At 48.8% G+C, this 17,130-nt stretch overlaps 1 protein-coding gene across 13 annotated transcripts in view; it reads right to left on the minus strand.

Moving 5' to 3' along the window:
• Nucleotides 1–13,087: 13,087 nt before the first annotated feature.
• The window catches only part of TRAIP (TRAF interacting protein), a 29,942-nt gene continuing 25,899 nt past the window's right edge, over nt 13,088–17,130 (minus strand). For 10 of the 13 annotated variants that reach the window (XM_045386253.3, XM_005547156.5, XM_074032217.1 and 7 more), the window contains 5 exons: nt 16,701–16,853; nt 14,483–14,531; nt 14,080–14,229; nt 13,921–13,971; nt 13,088–13,711 (listed from right to left, as the gene is read on the minus strand). In XM_045386253.3, the coding sequence (XP_045242188.1) occupies nt 13,589–13,711; nt 13,921–13,971; nt 14,080–14,229; nt 14,483–14,531; nt 16,701–16,853 (526 nt within the window). In that variant the 3' untranslated portion in view covers nt 13,088–13,588. Of the gene's footprint in view, nt 13,712–13,920; nt 13,972–14,079; nt 14,230–14,482; nt 14,532–15,967; nt 16,152–16,700; nt 16,854–17,130 lie in introns of those variants that run through there. The other 3 variants (XM_005547158.5, XM_074032224.1, XM_074032219.1) reach the window with 2 other exon arrangements.

Genomic DNA, 17,130 nt, shown 5'->3' on the forward strand with positions numbered 1-17,130 from the left:
TGATCATTGCTCACTGCAGCCTCAGTGTCTTGGGCTCAAACAATCCTCCCACCACAGCCTCCTGAGTAGCTGGGACCACAGGCATGCACCACCACATCCAGCTAATTTTTCTTTTTTTTTTTTTTGAGACGGAGTCTCGCTCTGTCACCCAGACTGGAACGCAATGGCACGATCTTGGTTCACTGCAACCTCCGCCTCCTGGATTCAAGTGATTCTTCCGACCCAGCCTCCCGAGTAGCTGGGATTACAGGCACCTGCCATCATGCCTGGCTAACTTTTGTATTTTTGTAGAGATGGGGTTTCACCATGTTAGCCAGGCTGGTCTTGAACTCCTGACCTCAGGTGATCCACCCGCCTTGGCCTCCCAAAGTGCAAATTTTCTTTTTTTATTTTTAGTAGAGACGGGGTTTTGCCATGTTGCCTAGGCTGGTCTCGAATCTCTGGACTTAAGCAATCTGCCCACCTCAGCCTCCCAAAGTGCTGGGACTACAGGTGTGAGCCACCGCACCTGGCTTTGGCTAATTTCTTAATTAATTACTTGTTTTTGTAGAGATTGGGGGGTGGGTATTGCTATCTTGCCCAGGCTGGTCTCGATGAATGCCTGGCCTCAAGCGATCCTCCCACCTCGCCTTCCCAAAGTGCTAGGATTACAGGTGTGAGCCACCGTACCCAGCCTGATTCTTGAACAAGTACTATGTTGCCCAGGCTGGTCTCAAAATCCTGGGGTCAAGTGCCTCGGCCTCCTAAAGTGCTGGGATTACAGGCTTGAGCCACCGCGCCCGGCCTGTTTGTTTTCATTCAATAACATTTACTGGGTGTGACAGAAGTACTAGGTACAGAAACCAGGGCTGGATTTTGAAGTAAAATGCTATCTTTAATAGACTCCAAAGAGTATTTAAGGAAATTCAGTATCCATTCCTGCTTTTTAAAACTCTCATTAAAATAGAAAGAGATAAAAATTTTAAATTGTGGTAAAATATACATAAGATAGAATTTACCATTTACACATTTAAGTGTGTAATTCAGTGACATTTAAGTACATTCACAATGCTGTGTAACTATCACCACTATCTATTTTTAGATCTTTTTTTTTTTTTTTGAGACAGGGTCTGGCTGTGTTGCCCAGGCTGGAGTGCAGTGACGCCATTTCGGCTCACTGCAACCTCTGCCTCCCAGGCTCAAACCATCCTCCCACTTCAGCCTCTGGAGTAGCTGGGACTACAGGCACAGTGCTACCACGCCCCAGCTAATTTTTGTATTTTTTGTGGAGACAGGATTTCGCCACATTGCCCAAGATGGTCTCCGACTCCTGAGCTCAAATGATCTGCCTGCCTTAGCCTCCCAAAGTGTTGGAATTACTGGTATGAACCACCATGCCCAGCCAAAAATTGTTTTAAATTAGCTGGGCATGGGCCAGGCATGGTGGCTCATGCCTGTAATCCCAGCACTTTGGGAGGCCGTGGTGGGCGGCCTTAGGTTAGGAGTTCGAGACCAGCCTGGCCAACATGGCGAAACCTCGTATCTACCAAAAATACAAAAATTAGCTGGGCGTGGTGGCGGGCATCTGTAATCCCAGCTACTCAGGAGGCTGAGGCAAGAGAATTGCTTGAACCCAGGAGGCAGAGGTTGCAGTGAGCTGAGATTGTACCACTGCACTACAGCCTGGGCAACAGAGTGAGACTCCATCTCAAAAAAAAAAAAAATTAGCTGGGCATGGTGGTGTGCTTCCTTAGTCCCAGCTACGGAGGAGGCTGAGGCAGGAGGGTCTCTTGAGCCCAAGAGGTGAAAGGTGCAATAAGCCATGACCACGCCAGTGCACTCCAGCCTAGGTGACAGCCCTTGTCTCAAAAAAAAAAAAAGGTGGGGGACAGGCATGGTGGCTCACGCCTGTAATCCCAGCACTTTGGGAGGCTGAGGCAGGCAAATCACGAGGTCAGGAGATCAAGACCATCCTGGCTAACATGGTGAAAACCCATCTCTACTAAAAATATAAAAAATTAGCCGGGCGTGGTGGCGGGCCCCTGTAGTCCCAGCTACTTGGGAGGCTGAGGCAGGAGAATGGCGTGAACCTGGGAGGCGGAGCTTGTGGTGAGCCGAGATGGCGCCACTGCACTCCAGCCTGGGCGACAGAGCGAGAACTCCATCTCAAAAAAAAAAAAAAGTGTGTCTCTCCCCATCCCCCCATTGTATCCCCGCATTGCATCCCCCATTGGCTTCTTCTCTTACCGTGTGGTCTCTGCACATGCCAGCTCCATGTTGTCTTCTGCTGAGTACAAGCAGCCTAACGTCTTCACCAGAAGCAGATGCTGCTGCCACACTTCTTGTACAGCCCAGACATCTGTAAGCCAAATAAAGTTTTCTTTTTTTTTTTTTTTGAGACGGTCTCACTCTGTCTCCCAAGTTGGAGTGCAATGGTGCAAACATGGCTCACTGCAGACTCCTAGGCTCAAGGAATTCTCCCACTTCAGCCTACCAAGTAGCTGAGACCACAGGCGTGCACCACCATGCCCAGCTAATTTTTTAAAATTGTGTAGAGACGGGGTCTTACCATGTTGTCCAGGCTGGCCTCAAATTCTTGAAAGCAAGTGATCTTCCCATCTTGGCCTCCCAAAGTGCTGGGATTATAGGCGTGAGTCACCATGCTCAGCCGAGATTATTATTATTATTATTTTTTGAGACAGAGTCTCGGTCTGTTGCCCAGGCTGGAGTATAGTGGTGCAATCTCGGCTCACTGAAACTTCCACCTCCGCAGTTCAAGTGATTCTCCTGCCTCAGCCTCCCAAGTAGCTGGGATTATAGGCATGCGCCACCACGCCTGGTTAATATTTTTCTATTTTTAGTAAAGACGGGGGTTTTACCATGTTGGCCAGGCTGGTCTCGAACTCCTGAACTCAAGTGATCTGCCTGCCTCAGCTTCCCAAAATGCTGGGATTACAGCCGTGAGCCACTGTGCCCGGCTGAGATTTTGACTGATTCAATACCCTTACTAGTTATAGGTCTATTCAGGTATTCTATTTCTTCTTTGAGACAGTTTTTTTAGTTTTTGTGTTTCTAGGAATTTATCCATTTCGACTGTGTTATATAATTTGTTGGCATAGAATTGTTCACCATATCCTCTTATAATTTTTTTTTTTTTTTTTTTTTTTTTGAGACAGGGTCTCGCTCCGTCTCTCAGGCTGGAGTGCAGTGGCATGATCACAGCTTACTGCAGCCTCAACCTCCTGGGTTCAAGCAACCTTCCCATCCCAGCCTCTTGAGTAGCTGGGACCTGGGACCTGGGACCACAGGCCCGTGCCACCACACCCAGCTAATTTTAGTACTTTTAGTAGAGTTGGGGTTTCACCATGTTGGCCAGGCTGGTGTCCAACTCCTGGACTCAAGTAATCCACCTGCCTCAGCCTCCCAAAGTGTTGGCATTATAGGTGTGAACCACCTTGCCTAGACTAGTTTGTTCTTTTTCTAGTTCTTTCAGGTATACAGTGAAGTTACTGATTTTAGATCTTTTTGTTGTTTGTTTTTTGAGACAGGGCCTCACTTTGTAGCCCAGACTGGAATGCAGTGGCATGATCACTGCTCACTACAAATTCTGTGTCCTGGGTTCAAGTGATCCTCCCATCTCAGCCTCCCAAGTAGCTGGGACTACAGGCCTGCACCACCACGCCAGGATAATTTTTGTATATTTATTTTGGTAGAGATGAGAGGTTCACCATGTTGCCCAGGCTGGTCTCAAACTCCTGGGCTCAACTGATCCTCTCACCTTGGCCTCCCAAAGTGCTAGGATTACAGGCATGAACCACTGCACCCAGCGAGATCTTTTTTTAAAATACAGGTTTTTACAGTTATAAATTTCCCTTTTACAGCATCCCATAAATTTTGGTGTATTGTGTTTTCATTTTCATTCATCTCAAAGTGTTAATTTCCCTTGTGATTTCTTTTTTTTTTTTTTTTTTTTTTTTTTTTTTTTTTTTGAGACGGAGTCTCACGCTGTTGCCCAGGCTGGAGTGCAGTGGCGCGATCTCGGCTCACTGCAAGCTCCGCCTCCCAGGTTCCCGCCATTCTCCTGCCTCAGCCTCCTGAGTAGCTGGGACTACAGGTGCCCGCCACCGCGCCCGGCTAATTTTTTGTATTTTTAGTAGAGACGGGGTTTCACTGTGGTCTCGATCTCCTGACCTTGTGATCCGCCTGCCTCGGCCTCCCAAAGTGCTGGGATTACAGGCTTGAGCCACCGCGCCCGGCTTCCCTTGTGATTTCTTCTTCGACCTATTGATTGTTTAAGGTGTGTTGTTTGAAAGTCATGTGAGCTGGGCATGCTGGCTCACACCTGTAATCCCAGCACCATAGGAGGCTGAGGCAGGAAGATGACTTGAACCCAGGAGTCCAAGACCAGCCTGTGCAATATAGTGGGAACCTGTCCCTACAAACAAAGAACAAAAAAACCCTCTAGCCAGGTGTGGTGGTGTGCACTACTAGTCCCAGCTATTCAGGAGGTTGAGGCGGGAGGATCGCTTGAGCCCGGGAGGTCGACATTGCAGTAAGCCATGATCATGCCACTGTACTCCAGCCTGTGTGACAGAGTGAGACCTTGTCTCAGAAACAAAATAAAACAAAAAGTCTTATCAAGGAGGATGAAGGAGCAGAGAGTTCCAGGAATCCATCTCTCCACAGCAAAAATTGAGCTAGTTGAAACTATCTGAAGCAACCATTTTGGAAATCTGGTCTAGTAGAACATTTTCAGCATCCAGGGGAGAGGTTGATGAAGAAGCTGGTAAACTTCAGTAAATTTTCACTTTTCTCATAGCAGCTGCTGCCTCCAGTCCAGTGATAAACATCTACGTGGAGAGCTCCTATAGAACCTTTCTTCTACACACACAGTTTCCGCTATTGAAGTTGCTCCCAAGTTTTGGCAATTATAAATACAGCTGCCATAAATATTTATGTACTGAGTTTTGTGTAAACATCATTTTTTAAAATGCATTTGCTAACTTTGGGTTTTTAAAAACTTATTTGGGGCCCAGCGCGGTGGTTCACGCCTGTAATCCCAGCACTTTGGGAGGTTGAGGCGGGCAGATCACCTGAGGTCAGGAGTTTGAGACCAGCCTAGCCAACATGGCGAAACCCCGTCTCTACTAAAAATACATAAATTAGCCAGGCATGGTAGCAAGTGCCTGTAATTCAGGAGGCTGAGGCAGGGAGAATTACTTGAACCCAAAAAGCGGAGGTTGCAGTGAGCCAAGATCATGTCATTACACTCTAGCCTGGGCAACAGAGCAAGACTCAGTCTCAAAAACAAACAAACACTCATTTTGGTCTTTGGAAAATAATGAAAAGCACAATTGCTGCATTAAGACTACGTTTAGCTTTGTAAGGATGCCTTGGGTGTGGTGGCAATGCCGGGATTAAGACTACGTTTAACTTTGTAAGAATGCCACAGATGTGGTGGCTAGGCCGGGCACGGTGGCTCACACCTGTAATTCCAGCACTTTGGGAGGCCTAGGTGAGCGGATTGTCTGAGCTCAGGAGTTTGAGACCAGCCTGTGCAACATGGTGAAACCCCATCTCCTCTAAAAATACAAAAACATTAGCCAGGCATGGTGGTGCATGCCTGTAGTCTCAGCTACTCGGGAGGCTGAGACGGGAGAATCACTTGAACCCAGGAGGCAGAGGTTGCAGTGAGCCTAAATCAGGCCACTGCACTCCAGCCTGGGTGACAGAGTGAGACTCTGTCTCAAATAATAATAATAATAAAAATACAAGGCCGAGCGCAGTGTAATCCCAGCACTTTGGGAGGCAGAGGAAGGCAGATCACCTGAGGTCAGGAGTTCAAGACCAGCCTGGCCAACATGGTGAAACCCTGTCCCTACTAAAAATACAAAATTTAGCCAGGTGTGGTGGCACACACCTGTAATCGCAGCTACTCGAGAGGCTAAGGCAGGAGAATCACTTGAACTTGGGAGGTGGAGGTTGCAGTGAACCGAGATCACGCTACCGCACTCCAGCCTGGATGACAAGAGCGAGACTCCCTCTCAAATAAATAAATATACAAAAATTGTTGAGGTATGGTGGCAAGAATCTGTAATTCCAGCTACTCGGGAGGCTGAGGCAGGAGAATCACTTGAGCCCACGAGGTGGAGGTTGCAGTGAGGTGAAATCACCCCACTGCACTCCAGCCTGGGCTACAGAGCAAGACTCGGTCTCAAAACAAACAAACAAACAAACAACTGCCAAAGCGTCTTCCAAAATGGCCATATACCATTTTGCATTCCTACCAGCAATGAATGAGAATTCCTATTGCTTCACATCTTGTCAGCATTTGGTGGATGCTGACAAAACCCCATCTCTACTAAAAATGCCAAAAATTAGACAAGTGTGGTGGAGCACACCTGTAATCTTACCTACTCAGGGGTCTGAGGCATAAGAATCGCTTGAACCTGGGAGGTGGAGATTGCAGTGAGCCGAGATCACGCCACTGCACTCCAGTCTGGGTGACATAGACCCTGTCTCAAAATGAATAAATAAATAAAAATAAAATTTGAGTTATTTGTTTTCCTTTTTTTGTGTGTGAGACAGAGCCTCACTTTGTCAGCCAGGCTGGAGTAAAATGGTGCTATCTTGGCTCACTGCAACCTCCGCCTCCTGGGTTCAAGCAATTCTCCTGCTGGGATTACAGGTGCCTGCCACCAAACCCAGCTAATTTTTGTATTTTTATTAGAGACGGGGTTTCACCATGTTGGTCAGGCTGGTCTCAAACTCCTGACCTCGTGATCTGCCTGCCTTGGCCTCCCAAAGTGCTAGGATTACAGGCGTGAACCACAGTGCCTGGCCTGTATTTTTTCTTAGAGATGGGGTTTCGCCATGTTGCCCAGGCTGGTTTCCAACTCCTTGGTTCAGGCGATCCTCCTGCCTCGGCCTCTCAAAGTGCTGGGATTACAGATGTGAGCCACTGCATCTGGTCTAATTCCAAAGTTTATATGGAAAAGCAAAAGGCCAAGAATAACCAATACAATATTGAAGAAGAGCAAAGTCAGAGGAATGACACTTCCTGACTTCAAGACTTACTACAAAGCTATAGTAATCAAGACAGTAAGAACTGGACATGGTGGTTCACATCTGTAATCCCAGCACTTTGGGGGGCTGAGGCAGGAGGATCACTTGAACCCAGGAGTTTGAGACCAGCCTGGCTACACGTGAGACCTGGTCTCTATGTTAAAAAAAAAAAGGGTGGGGGGCTGGGTGTGGCAGCTCATGTCTGTAATCCCAGCACTTTGGAAGGCTGAGGCAGGCAAATCACCTCAGTCAGTTCAAGACCAGCCTGGCCAACATGGTGAAACCCTGTTTCTACTAAAAATATAAAAATTATCTGGGCATGGTGGCAGGCGCCTGTAATCCCAGCTACTTGGGAGGCTGAGGCAGGAGAATTGCTTGAACCTGGGAGGTGGAGGTTGCAGTGAGCCGAGATTGCGCCACTGCACTCCAGCCTGGGCAGCAGAGCGAAACTTCATCTTGAAAAAAAAAAAAGAGAGAAAAAAAGAGAAGGAAAGAAAATCAAGACAGTATGGTATTGGCAAAAATAGACCAATGAAACAGAATAGAGCCCAGAAACAGACCCACACAAATATAGTCAACTGATCTTTGACAAAGGAGCAAAGGCAACTCAGTAGAGAAAGAGTAATCTTTTCACAAATAGTCCTGGAACAATTGGCCATCCATATGCAAAAATCAAAAAAAAAATCTAGACATATCTTAGACCTTTCACAAACATTAACTCAAATGGGTCATAGACCTAAATGTAAAATACAAAACTATAAAACTCCTAAAAGATAACATAGGGGAAAATCTAGGTGACCTTGGTTTGGTGATGACTTTTTTCTTTTTTGTTTTTTTGAGACAGAGTCTTGCTCTGTTATCCAGGCTGGAGTGCAGTGGCACAATCTTAGCTCACTGAAAACCTATTTACTTTTCAACTTCAGAGTTTTTCAGGGATAGTTTGTCAAAAAAATTCTTCCTGTGGCCAGGTGCGGTGGCTCACGCCTGTAATCCCAGCACTTTGGGAGGCCGAGGCGGGTGGATCACCTGAGGTTGGGAGTTCGAGACCAGCCTGACCAATATGGAGAAACCCTGTCTCTACTAAAAATACAAAATTAGCTGGGCATAGTGGCACATGCCTGTAATCCCAGCTACTCAGGAGGCTGAGGCAGGAGAATTGCTTGAACCCAGGAGGCAGAGGTTGTAGTGAGCAGAAGTCACACCATTGCACTCCAGCCTGGGCAACAAGAGTGAAACTCCATCTCAAAAAAAAAAAAAAAAAAAAAAAAAGGCCGGGCTCAGTGGCTCATGCCTGTAATCCTAGCACTTTGGGAGGCTGAGGCTGGCGGATCACGAGGTCAGGAAATCGAGACCATCCTGGCTAACATGGTGAAACCCCGTCTCCACTAAAAAAATACAAAAAAAATTAGCTGGGTGTGGTGGCGGGCGCCTGTAGTCCCAGCTACTCAGGAGTCTGAGGCAGGAGAATGGCGGGAACCCGGGAGGCGGAGCTTGCAGTGAGCTGAGATCACGCCACTGCACTCCAGCAGCCTGGGCGACAGAGCGAGACTCCATCTCAAAAAAAAAAAAAAAAAAAAAAAAAAATTCCTGTGAGTAGGCCATACTTCCCTGTTTCTTCATATTCTTTATAATTTTTTTGAGAACTGAATATTCTGGCCAGGCACAGTGGCTCACACCTGTAACCCTAGCACTTTGAGACACTGAGGCGGGCAGATCCCTTGAGTCCAGAAGTTTGAGAACAGTCTGGGCAATATGGTGAAACTCCATATCTACTAAAACTACAAAGAAATTAGGCCAGGCGCCGTGGCTCACACCTCTAATCCCAGCACTTTGGGAGGCCGAGGCAGACGGATTACCTGAGGTCGGGAGTTCAAGACCAGCCTAACCAACATGAAGAAACCCCATCTCTACTAAAAATACAAAATTAGGCCAGGCACAGTGGCTCACACTTGTAATCCCAGCCCTTTGGGAAGCTGAGTGGGGGGTGGATCACGAGGTCAGGAGTTCAAGACCAGCCTGGCCAAGATGGTGAAACCCTGTCTCTACTAAAAAAAATACAAAAATTAGCCAGGTGTGGTGGCAGGCACCTGTAATCCCTGCTAGTTGAGAGGCTGAAGCAGGGAATTGCTTGAACCTGGGAGGCAGAGGTTGCAGTGAGCCGAGATTGCACCACTGCACTCCAGCCTGGGCAACAGAGCGAGACTCTGTCTCAACAACAACAACTAACCGGGTGTGGTGGCGCATGCCTATAATCCCAGCTACTCGGGAGGCTGAGGCAGGAGAATCGCTTGAACCTGGGAGGCAGAGGTTGCAGTGAGCTGAGATTGTGCCATTGCACTCCAGCGTGGGCAATAAGAGCGAAACTCTGTTTCAAAAAAATAATATTGCCAGATGTGGTGGCCCATGCCTGTAGTCCCAGCTACTCGGGAGACTGCAGCCTGGGTGACAGAGACCCTGTCTCAAAAAACAAAACAAAACAATAAAAATAGAACAAAAAACCACCCAAAACGGAATATTCCGAGTATTTTTTTGTGGTAACTCTGGAAATCTTATTCTCAAATTCCTCAGGGATTGTTCAATTTTTTTTTTTTTTTTTGACACTGGCAACTCTGTTGCCCAGGATGGAGTGCAGTGGTACTATCTCGGCTCACTACAACCTCTGCCTCCCTGGTTCAAGTGATTCTCCTGCCTCAGCCTCCTGAGTAGATGGGATTACAGGCATGTGCCACTGCACCCAGCTAATTTTTTGTATTTGTAGTAGAGACGGGGTTTCACCATGTTGGCTCAGATGGTCTAGAACTCCTGACTTCAGGTGATCTGCCCACCTCGGGCTCCCAAAATGCTGGGATTACAGGTGTAAGCCACCGCACCAGGCCTAAATTTTTGCTTGTTGAGGGCTGGAGCCATCTGTGATTTTTCCAAACTAGTTATGCAAAGTGTGTGTCTCCTGTGTGTGTGTTGTCACTGAAGTTTGTTATCTCTTATAATGCTAAAAACCTCAATTACTTTTGCACCAATCTAATATTTTATTTTGCAGCAACCTAATTCATTTATTTATTTATGAGACAAGGTCTCACTCTGTTGCCCCAGCTGAACTGCAGTGGTATAATCACTGCTACTGCAGTCTCCAACTCCTGGAATCAAGCAATTCTCCTGCCTCAGACTCCCTAGCAGCTGGGAGTCTGCAGGCATGCACCACCACACCTGGCTAATTTTTAAATTTTTTGTGGAGACAGGGTCCCACTGTTTTGCTCAAGCTGGTCTTGAACTCCTAGGTTCAAGTATTCCTCCTGCCTCAGCCTCCCAAAGTGTGAGCCGCTGTGCCCAGCTTCTATTATCTCTGTAGTCAGCTAGTGAGTGAGCTCACAAAGATTTTTTGGCTTAAAAAACAAACAAAAAAAGGCACGGGTCCTTTAAATCTTCTGATATGTTGCCAAGGTGGGGTGGAGTGGGGTATTAATGCAGGAATTGTATCTAAGAGGCTGAAACCAAGACAAGCATCTCAGAGTACCTCCAGGTCCACCAAAGCACACAACCCCCAAATTTTTGGAGGGCAAGGTCCCCAGACCTGTTCTGGCACCAGTCAGCTGCTTTCAGAACTGGTGCTGTTATCCCCACAGCCGGGTGGGGCTGAGGAATGGGAGTAGTAGCTGCTTGATTCACATTACTTTCTTCATCCAGCAACCCCCTTGTTAAATGTCTGATCAGGAACCAGAGTTCTGAAACGGTTGATTATAATCACTGCTCTTTTCAGCTCAATGCTTGCTTTGATCCAGGAACCAACCCCTGGAGCTTCCAGTTCCACCATTGTGCATGCCTTCGCTCCACACTCTTTTGATTACTATAGTTTTATAGTTAAGTTTTTAAATTGGGAAGAACTTTATCTTTTCTCTAAAACAATTTCAAAAAAATGTTTTGGCTATTCAGAGCCTCTTGTAATTCCATATAAATTTGAGAATTAGTTTTCAAATTTCTGCAAAAAACAAGGGCCATTGGAATTTTGATAGGGATTATATTGAATTTGTAGAATGCTTTGGGGGTTATTGCCATCTTAATATTAAGTCTTCTAATCCAGGAACACAAGATGTCCATATATTCAGGTCATAAGTTCAATTTTTGGTAACCATCACACCTATTTCCAAAACTTTTTCATCACCCCAGACAGAAACTCTGTGACCATCAAGCAGTAACTCCCCTGGCCCCTCCCTCTATCCCATGCTAACTTCTATTCTGTCTCTGTGAACTTGCCTGTTCTAGACACTTCATGTAAGTGGAATCATACAATAGTTGTCTTTTTGTGTCTGGCTTATTTCACCTAGCTGCCATAAGTTCTTAACCTATACGCAACACAGATCCCCACTTTATTTTTATTTTGGGGAGTCTGGTTCTGTCGCTCAGGCTGGAGTGCAGCGCAATGATCTCAGCTCACTGCAGCCTTTGCCTCCTAGGGTCAGGTGATCCTCCCACCTCAGCCTCCCAAGTAGCTGGGACTACAGGTGCATACCACCATGCCCGGCTAATTTTTGAATTTTTGGAGAGATGGGGTTTCACTATGTTGGCCAGGCTGGTCTCGAACTCCTGGGCTCAAGCAATCTACCTGCTTTGGCCTCCCAAAGTGCTGGAATTATAGGTGTGAGTCACCATGCCTGGCCCAGATCCCTACTTTACAGATAAAGAAGCTGAGCACAGGGGCCAGGCACGGTGGCTCACGCCTGTAATCCCACCACTTTGGGAGGCTGAGGTGGGTGGATCACCTTAGGTCAGGAGTTTGAGACCAGCCTGGCCAACATGGTGAAACCCCGTCTCTACTACAAATACAAAAATTAGCCAGGCATGGTGGTGCGTGCCTGTAGTCCCAGCTACTCAGGAGGCTGAGGCAGGAGAATCGCTTGAACCCGGGAAGTGGAAGTTGCAGTGAGCTGAGATTGTGCCACTGCACTCCAGCCTGGGTAACAGACTGACTCTGTCTCAAAAAAAAAAAACAGAAGAAGCCGAGCACAGAGAGGCCAGGTAATTTACCTAAGGTCACTCAGCTGGACAGTGCTAGCGGCCAGCCCCTACACTCTTAACCTGATGCTTCACTTCACATCACTAAACTTCCTTGGCTCAAGTCAGCTGCAGAGGGGCCAAAACTCATAACCAAGAATGGTACCTCCTTGCCACAAAGCCCCATACTCCTCCAGATATGCTAGAGATCAGCTGGGCAACCTCCACTGCAGCATTCACTCACTCCCTGTGCTCTTAATCCCCATGCTGGGTCCTGGGAAAACAGGTGAACTCCTACCTAATAGTGGGAGAGGGAAATTTAGGGGACTTCACTCAGGCTGGGGGTCAAGAAGTGAAGCACTTGAAAGAAAGTGCCCTTGGCTGGGTGTGGTGGCTCACACCTATAATTCCAGCACTTTGGGAGGCCAAGGCAGAAGGATTGCTTGAGCTCAGGGGTTTGAGACCAGCATGGGCAACATAGCAGGACCCTGTCTCCACAAAAAGTAAAAATAAAAAAATTAGCCAGGTGAGGTGCACATACCTGCAGTCCCAGCTACAGGTTGAGGTGGGAGGATCACCTGAGCCTGGGAGGTTGAGGCTGCAGTGAACTGTGATTGTGCCACTGCACTCCAGCCTGGGAGACAGAGGGAGACCCTGTTGCAAAAAGAAAAAAAAGAAAGAAAGAAAGTGCCTTTGCAGCCAAAAGTCAAAAGCTAGTAATTTGGCTGGTAGTGTTTAAACGTGGGGAGGAACGGAAGGTAGTGGTCGTTGGTTATTTGCTGTGAGTATCCCTGTATAGATAGATTTCTGTTTACTCATTCACTTTCCTACTTATGGCCTTTAGGCTATGCCTAGGTTAGAGATTGTGAGAAAAGCAGAAGTGATCTCATTTTTGCTAGAGTCTTCCTGTGCCCCATGAGAAGGCACATGCCTAGGGAAGGAACTGCTAGGTCTGAGGCTAGGTGATATTCCTGCTTTAGAAAGTCATGCCAAACAGTTTTCTAAAGTGTTGGTGCAAATTTACACTCTCAGAACCAGGAAGAAGATATTATTATTATTGTTTTTTAAAATTTTATTTTACATGAAAATCTTCCATCTTCTCCATACATCCCATTCTATCCTCCATTCCCCAACCTGCTTGGCCCAGGCTATGCCTAGCAGCAAGTCAAAGGCAGGTAGAAGCTCAGGCTGAGGCTGCCTGAGATGCCTCAAGTACTCTGGTCCACAGAGACAGTCAACAAGCGACCGTGGTCTCCAGGCCCAGAAAGAGTCTGACCACATCTGATCATGGCTATAAACAGAAGCCTGGCAACAGGAGCAGGCCCTGCTGACAGGATCAGTGGGCTGGTCATGTCAGCTTCCAGTCATGGGAGTGGGGCAGGGTGAGGGCAGGAAGAGCAGCCTCTGGGTGTCACACTCCCCCTCACCTGTTTGTCTGCCCTTACTCCTCAGGCTGGTCCCGAAAGTGGGGCTCTGCCCACAAAACCCCCTGCCTGGACAGTCCTTAAATCCTACAAGTTGGAGGCATGTGTCTGGCCACTGGTCAGACTCACTGTTCTCACGACCACAGGAAGGTGTCCAGCTTGGCCTGGGAGAGAGAAGGCACTGTCTTCACCCTCACTCTCTGCTTAGCCTTGGTCTTGGGCTTAACAGGCAATGGGCGGATCATGGCTGTGTCAGTCTGGAGGAGCTGTCAAGGAAGAGGCTTGGAGAAAGGACTGCAATGCAGGGCAAGAAAAGCTCTGAGCCGGGGCTGGGCAGCCCTGGTACACAGAATGAGGCCCAGCACTGCACACCTGAGGCTGTTGGCACTGGCAGGCTGGGAGTATAGGTGAGGCATAGTATGGGCTCCACAGCTCAGCTCAGCTCAACACCACAGAAAAAGGATACAGGCTGGATGAATTTTGTCCGGCCACCGAGCCCATCGAAGCCTGTCCTTACCTAGGGTGGAAAAAAGAGATGAGTGGGCCAGGCTAATGGGCTGGGTGGCTGGCCACCCATTTCTACCCAAAAGGGTTGGCTCCTGCCACTGTGAGAAGCCGTACTCACCACATCTTTGCTGCGACAGGACTCTGACCTGGGCCTCTTGGGCTGTTTCTGGCCCAGGATGGCATTCCGGACAAAAATAGGGAAGGCACCAACCAGTTCCTCATCTGGCTGTCCTGCACAGCTCTGGTCACCCAGTGAAAGCTGGGACTCCTGCAGGAAAGACCCCAGGGCCAGACTTGATAAGCCAGATGTCAGCAAAGGAGGGAGGATAGTGGTGGTGGAACAAGATCAGGATCTCTGATGCCTCACTAGGAGGCAGGAGGGATAATAAGTAGAATCCCAAGGGTGGCTCCAAAGTACCTCAGTTCTGGACCAGGAGTGACAGGGCTCTGGCAAGACCATGCCCTCCCAAAAGTCCAGTCCTGGCAACGGTTAGACTGTGCTTCTTCTAGAAAGCTCTTACCTTCTTGGGGCCTTTGCATATCTTCTTGGGGACATCCTGAATTGGGGAGCTACAAGAATGCGAGAGAAGGCAAGGGGTAGGTAAGAAAGACATGAGGGCAGGTGAACCAGGCTCAGCACACGTACCTTGGGGAGTTACCATGTGGCACTACTGCTGCCATGCCTGCATTCTGGGCAAGGCACCTCAGTGATCCCACCCCAAGTGCAGGTCTGTTAACAGCTGGACAGTCACAGCTAGTAGGGTGGCAGAGACAGGGATGACTGGGGATGACTGGACCGTGTTCCAATCCTGTGGCTTCCACTCAAGGCCAAATTCCAATGCTCCTCAAGTCCTCGGGCACCTCACCACGTCCCAGGCTCTGTATGGGGCTGGAGAGCCCAACCAACTCACCACCCACGGGAGGAAAGCCAGTCATGCCCTGATATGAGCAAAAGGCATCTTATGAGCTCAGGCCTAGATATGCCTTCCCAGAGAGGGGACACTACCTCCATGAGAGCCTCAGTAAGTTAGCCTTTCAGTAAAATCACTCACAAACTCCTCTCAGAACACAGGGCCAGGCCATCTCCCTAAAGAGTGTGTGTAGGAAGGGCCTGGGGCAGAATAGCGCATGGCCCCAGGCCCTGGCCTCCCAATCCCAGCCCCAGAGCTGGAAACTGTATTTCCATCCAATTCCTGGGGAACCCAGCAGCTGGATACCCTCTCCTGGCATTTTCCCTGGTGGGTGAGAAGATGGTGATTTTTATTTATTTATTTATTTAGAGGTGGAGTTTCACTCTGCCGCCCAGGCTGGAGTGCAGTGGCGTGATCTCGGCTCACTGAAAGCTCCACCTCCCAGGTTCACGCCATTCTCCTGCCTCAGCCTCCCAAGTAGCTGGGACTACAGGCGCCCACCTCTAGGCCTGGCTAATTTTTTTCTGTATTTTTAGTAGAGTCGGGGTTTCACTGTTTTAGCCAGGATGGTCTCGATCTCCTGACCTCGCGTGATCCACCCGCCTCAGCCTCCCAAAGTGCTGGGATTACAGGCGTGAGACACCGCAACCGGCCTGAGAAGACGATGATCTAAGGCTGGCCCTGTGGCTTCTCAAGTCATAAGGACAGGCATGGGATCAGGGCCTGGTGGCTGACTCCTCTGCTCCTGCCTTAATGGCCTGTGGTAAGGCTACATGACAACCAAGGCTCCAGAATGGATGAGCTGAGTTAGGGACTCTGAACTTCACTACCTCCTTCGCTACCTCCACAGGCCCTGAAGGTGGTGGAAATGTCTCTGAAAGGCCTGGCAGCCTGAAGACCCCAGATGTCCACCTTCAACCTTTACAGCAGAAGACGGGCAACAGGAGGAAGCCAGAGTACGCAGCAGACACTGACAGGATCCCTGGGGACTGCAGCCCACGTGTCTTAGGTTTGTTTCTCATTGCTACCAGGCTTGGCCATCTACAACAGGGATGCCCATGCCCCTGAGGTTTGGGAGGTTAGACAGCCCAGCTGGCTTGCCCTCTTGCTCCCTTCCACCTCCACTGTCTAGCATCTCAATTTCTTTCTCTTTCTCTTCTTTCTGTCCAAAGTCTTTGAATAAGAGGAAACCTGCCCAGCCCTTGACCAGCCTCACCTGAACAGTACCTGTATGAATGAGTCTAGTCCTTGTCTCCACAGTGAACCACACTTGGCAAACCTGGTCAAGGAGACAGCCTCCCTTTTTCTGGTCCCACAGTACCCCAGAGCAGGTTCCACCTGCCCCACTGGAGTTCCAGACAGCTTCTCATGCCTGCCCCTGTGGGTCACCCCTTTGGGTGGTAAGGCCCTGGGCTCTGTGGTTTGAGATGATCCTCCCTCAGGCATGAGCCTCAGAGGCAAACATAGAGAGGAAGTTCAGAGTCCCTGGCTCAGAACTCTGGTGGGCAGGCCTTAAAGGTATTGGGAGCACCCTCTCCAACTCCACCGGCCCAGACCCACCCCTTCTGGCATCCCTACATTCTCTAAGTTGCATTCCAATACCTTTTTCTTGAAGTGTGATGGTGAGGAATAATGAAATAAGAGAAGGGGTTTGCACAGATTGAGTGCTCAGGTAAGGGAACAAGAGGTAGCTGGAACCAAAGCCATGGCCAAGCCTAGGCAGTACTCACTGCCCCATCAGCCACTCAGAGCTAACAGCACAGGGCCTGCAGAGCTGTCTTAGCTATCCCCCACCAGCCCATGGACAGTGCCGGGGACTACCACTCACTGTGACTTCTCTAGGCAAAGTTTTTTGGAGTAACCATGCTGGGAGCTGGAGGGCCGGGCTGGGGGAGTATCCACATCAAAGGTAGCATTGAGATCAATATCCTCACTGAAGGATGGCCGGCGGAGCTTCAGGTTCACCTCCACAGGGGCTGGGCTGAAGGCAGAGATGACCTGGTTACTTGGGGCCACAGTGGTAACCCAGAAGGACAACAGCTCCTCAAGCATCAGAGACAACTCAGCTCCAGGGACCTGGAGCCCACTCCTGACTGAAGGCCACCCCTCAAGAAAGCCCTACTCTCGGCCAGGCACAGTGGCTCGCGCCTGTAATCCCAGCACTTTGGGAGGCCGAGGTGGGCGGATCATGAGGTCAGGAGATCGAGACCATCCTGGCCAACATGGTGAAACCCTGTCTCTACTAAAAATACAAAAAT

This window comes from Macaca fascicularis, chromosome 2, assembly GCF_037993035.2.
Source record: "Macaca fascicularis isolate 582-1 chromosome 2, T2T-MFA8v1.1".
Classification (NCBI taxonomy): domain Eukaryota; kingdom Metazoa; phylum Chordata; class Mammalia; order Primates; family Cercopithecidae; genus Macaca; species Macaca fascicularis.